This window comes from Sinocyclocheilus anshuiensis, unplaced genomic scaffold, assembly GCF_001515605.1.
Source record: "Sinocyclocheilus anshuiensis isolate Anshui unplaced genomic scaffold, SAMN03320099.WGS_v1.1 scaffold535, whole genome shotgun sequence".
NCBI classification, from domain to species: domain Eukaryota; kingdom Metazoa; phylum Chordata; class Actinopteri; order Cypriniformes; family Cyprinidae; genus Sinocyclocheilus; species Sinocyclocheilus anshuiensis.
Genome location: NW_015551063.1, coordinates 465048 through 470152, shown reverse-complemented (window position 1 = coordinate 470152; position 5105 = coordinate 465048). Strand labels below are relative to the sequence as shown.

The window sequence follows — 5105 nt, the reverse complement described above, 5'->3', positions numbered from 1 at the left end:
GAAGATTTGAAATGGGTCTGTAATTTGCCAGTTCACTAGGATCTAGTTGTGGTTTCTTAATTAAATACTTATCAGTCATTACCTTCAGGTATGAAAACATAGGAAAACAAAGCCCAAAAAAGGCCATTTAGAAATCGTGACCAGGACATGTCTGGGAAAAAGAGGATGTTTTGTCACTTTAGGTTAGGATCATGATTTTTTTGGTAGTGCTACAGCATACTGCGAGCGTCTATTAGCACCATTTGTTGTTTCTGACTTGCAACAACCGAATTACTTCATTGGACACAGCAAGAAAACATATATACATTTACCATAATAAAATATAACATATTTATATAAATATAAAAATAATTTGGCTTTTAACATTAATTTTAGGACTTACTGTTAATGTCTCTTTACAGTGCAGCACACAGATTTATAATATAACTAAACAAAATTGCTTAATATTTCAGGAACATTTTCTAGAGGTCATTCAGAATCAGGAGTTCCTCTTGCTGCCCACAACAGAAATTGTCAAGCTTTTGGCCAGCGATGACATCAACGTTCCAGATGAAGAAACGATTTTCCAAGCACTGATGATGTGGGTTCGCTATGATGTGCAGCACCGACAACGGGATCTGGGAGTGTTGCTGGCGTATATTCGACTTCCCCTTTTACCACCACAGGTTTGCCAATAGCATTCATATGAGACTCTTGGTCATTTTATTACAATTTAATATAATCACTAAAAAAACTTCCTGGTGACCTCATATTTAAATAATTCTTCTGTTGATGTTAATGCACTGTTTGTTTTTATTTAGCTTCTTGCTGATCTGGAAAACAATAAGATGTTTTCAGAAGACCTGGAATGCCAGAAGCTCCTGATGGAAGCCATGAAGTACCATCTTTTGCCAGAACGCCGTCCCATGCTACAGAGCCCAAGAACCAAACCACGGAAATCCACTGTTGGATCGCTTTATGCTGTTGGAGGCATGGACGCCTCTAAAGGTGGACCATTATTTAGTTTTTTCTAATACTTTTCTAATAGCAGTACCTCTTACTGCCATAATAAAAAGAAACTTTGTACAGTAGAATAGCTATTAACATAGCAGCATACAACTCTTTAACTAACAATAAACTAGAGTCTCTGTCTACTCTTAGGGTCTACAACGATAGAGAAATACGACCTTCGCACAAACAGATGGATCCAAGTTGGTATCATGAATGGGCGAAGACTTCAGTTCGGGGTTTCAGTGATTGATAACAAACTCTACGTGGTTGGAGGAAGGGATGGACTCAAGACTTCTAACATGGTGGAGTGCTACAACCCAATCACTAAAGTGTGGTTCACCATGCCGCCAATGTCAACCCACAGACACGGATTAGGTGTGTTTTATGAATGCTTCAGATGTTTGTGTAATCTTATTACAAATGAATAATTGTTATGCTGTAATGTTTAGTAATTAAATGAGCTTCTTTCTGTCACAGCATAAATGTGACAAACATGGTATGAAGTTGTTAATTATCTGTTCTACAGCATTAAACAACACCAGCCCTCAATGCATGAACACTTTAAAAGTCTTACTAGTTAAATTACATAGATTAATAAATCAGTAATTTATAAACATTCAAATATGAATACATTCGAAATGATCTTGATCAAACATTCATGATGTCTACATTTCATATATTTTGAATGTATTTTAACAAATCATTTGTTAAGCATTAGGTTTGTTAATGTTATTAAAGATATTATAGAGGTCAAAAACATAAATTTTCTAAAAAGCACTACCTCACATTTATATTGGCAGTGTGTATGCTGTAATTTATAAGGATTTGCTCATTAATATTAACAAAGCCATGTTCACCTAGAAGACCTAACTTATTAGCTGAAAGGAATACGTTGCTAATCAGCTGGTGAAGATGAAAAAATCTTACTATTATGAGGTCATAGTTCATGAATGAATATTTATTAATTTATTTGTCTAATTGGCTTTACTTTCTAGGTTACCAAGCCATGTCTGCATGACTCAATTAATATTCACGCACCATACAATATCAGTTTCATTGATGTTCACACATGATGTGTTTTGGTTCAACAATAGCTAGACGGAGCAGAATGGAACAGATCACAGATGTCTCTGCAGGCGTTTTGAAATATTTCGACTCTTGACACTCTTAGAAACGGTTCATGGCACAAGACGCTGAAAAGCAGCTGAACAGAATTACAGCCCTAGGAAATTTAACAGTGCGTCTCAGTTTATCAAAAGCAGTCAATCACAGTGTGAAACTTAATTTGCGTGTAAAGTTTGGTGCATTAGGGAGATTATATGTTATTTTGTGCCTTACTTAAAAGCTGATAATGTTGACACTAATAATCTTTTTTTTTTTCATTCTGGTCCAGTTTTCGAAGACAAAACTAGCACAAGGAAGTGATTCGGAAGAAGATGAATAATAAAACTTGATAGTGATGTTAATTTTCCCAGCAAAGCTCCAAAGCTTGAACAGGGAGTTTCAGTTAATAATGTAAAAACCAAATAAACTGACTTAAATTTAGTAGAAAATTGAATTCATTACAAAACAAAGAGAAAACTTATTGCTGTGCATCTATTTCGATAAACGCGCCAAAGGCAAACCAGTGGGGGCATAATAAAAATTGTGTGGCTTTAATACCAGTGCCTCAAGAAATAACAATAAAAATAACCGGATGGTCAAACATCAAAACGAATGTCTATAAATTAACAAAGGCAATCTGGGCTGCACGTAAAAATATGTATAAAAAATATGGCAGTTAATTTAAACTCAGAGGAGAAAATGCACTGTACAATAATCCCATAAAACTGGCACTCAAAGGTTGCTCATTGAGACCTATAAAGTGCACTGCAATATCATAACCAAAATGTTGGTCAAGAGACGATTTATATGTTAGAACCCCAAAAGCGACAGTCAGAGATTTATAGTTAACCATATAACAGGTTTTTACTGTAGCATTTTTACAGTCTTTTTTTACTGTTAAATTCACGGTCATTTTTTACAGTGCAGAAACAAGAGAGACCTTTGCTGTAAAGGGAGAAGGGAGATGCACCATGAATACTTCATGCTTACCACAGCGTCTTAGAGCTCGGGTCGCACTAGAAGAATGTCTTTAGCTACTGATATCTGCTTAATAAGGAAAAGCTCTTGATGTTCATTGAAATTAACTCCATGGTATTACCATTTCAATTTTGACATTTGCCCGTTTCACTACATCACAAAGACAAAGACAGACACTTGCTAGTGAATTGTGTGCTTGTCTGTTGTATGGCGTGCACCACCAAAGGCTGAGCCCAGTCTTACTTTTTGTTTTATTCATTTATTTGTTCAAAAAGGAATTGCTGTGCTAGAGGGGCCCATGTATGCAGTGGGAGGCCATGACGGATGGAGCTATTTGAACACAGTAGAAAGGTGGGACCCCCAGGCGAGGCAGTGGAATTATGTGGCCAGTATGTCCACACCACGCAGCACAGTCGGGGTCACTGCTCTCAATGGAAAGTAAGGAATTAATTTTGTCTTATTTTCTTTTGTAGCATTGTTGAGTTATGATACAATTGTAAAACATTTACATTTATGTATTTAGTAGACGCTGTTATCCGAAGCAATGTACAATAGAGGCACAAAGCAATTCGACAGAGTTCATTGCGGAAAAATCGCTCCACATCCTTGCCTCATTTAGTATGCGCAGAACTATGAATATGCAAATTAGTCTCCACCTCCACTCAATCACACCAGAAAAAATTAACGGAGAAAACTGCTGTTCTTTACAAAATAACTGAAAAATCTACAAGAATTAAATACCTCCTGTTGTGAAAATCAAGTTTTCAAAGTTGTTTACATGTCTGTCTGGTGTTTTTAATATGATTAAAGACAAACCATGTGCAAACACCATTACTGAGCATTTTCTCCTTAAAACTGCAGTTCACCAAAGACAGTCTCAAAAATGCTGTTTGAAACAGCCTGTTTCCTACCGTCACAAACAATCCTGCCAACCTGTGGGATGGAGCTTTTCATATCACTAGCATGTCACATTTGTGCAACATTAGCCACAAATTATTAGCAGTTTGATAACATAGTCAAGCCAGAGGCTAATGATATCAATTACAGTGATGTATCCGAAGTTATAGAGAGCGATGTATAAAATGCATTACCATTCTGATACATCAACTTGTAGATAAAATTTGCTCTTCCTCTTCTTCTTCGGAATCAGTTTCTGGTTCAAACATATATATGGCTGAATTCAAAGGCGCCGAGGACTCAGAACACGAGATGTTCTCCATTAACTTTAACCATTTAAAAAAATTGAGATTTGGGAAACACCCTGATTGGTGGATCTCACATCGTCTCCCTGCCTGTTGTAATACACACACTTGCCTGTTGTGTAGCGTTTACTACTTCAGTTAACTGAGTGATCGTGGAGCAGGTCTGGTGTGATTGAGTGGAGGTGGGTATTCATTTGCATAGTCATGGTTGAATATGAGATAAGGATGTAAAGTTACATTAAAGCCATTTTAAACCATGAAGGATTTTTTTCACAGGAAAAATCATTTAAATATGTATCATTATTAAAAATCCCCAAATTAGTGACTGCAGGGGGACTTTAGGTTTGTTAAAGGGATACTGCACTATATTACATCTGTTTTATTGCAATATGTAAAGATCTTGAATTTCTATATAGTTTTAAGAAAAAAATATTTGTAATTTTTGAAAAAGAAAAAAGACTTTTCTATCAACAGCAGTATGTGCAGTGCACTGTGGCTGATTGGCTTTCCACCATGGATTCTCCTCATGATGAGGTCTGAATTAGGTACTGGATCCAATATACAGCGTAACCCTGTACAGCCAGATGGGAGTTACTAGGCTCTGAGACCAAAGACCCTCTGGTGTCTTTTACATTAAAGTCACATGAGTGGCAGGCGAGCTGCTGTTAGCTCTGTCCAAGAAAACGGAGGCTGGGTTTGAATCTAGCCGAACATTGACTGATGACTCATGGGGCATTTCTGTAACCCTTCAAGCTACCTCTAGAGCCCAGTGTCCTACTTCTCCAAGTGATTAATTGATCAGTCTTTTCAACAGGGCATATCATAGGTATC

General features: G+C 36.7%; 1 protein-coding gene across 1 annotated transcript in view; it reads left to right on the top strand.

The window, feature by feature from the left end:
- Positions 1–3514, top strand: part of LOC107661997 (kelch-like protein 4) — a 30240-nt gene extending 26726 nt beyond the window's left edge. The window contains exons 6-9 of the mRNA XM_016451832.1: positions 453–665; positions 801–987; positions 1141–1365; positions 3348–3514. Coding sequence (XP_016307318.1) covers positions 453–665; positions 801–987; positions 1141–1365; positions 3348–3514 — 792 coding nt within the window. The remainder of the gene's footprint in view (positions 1–452; positions 666–800; positions 988–1140; positions 1366–3347) is intronic.
- The last annotated feature ends 1591 nt before the right edge of the window (positions 3515–5105 follow it).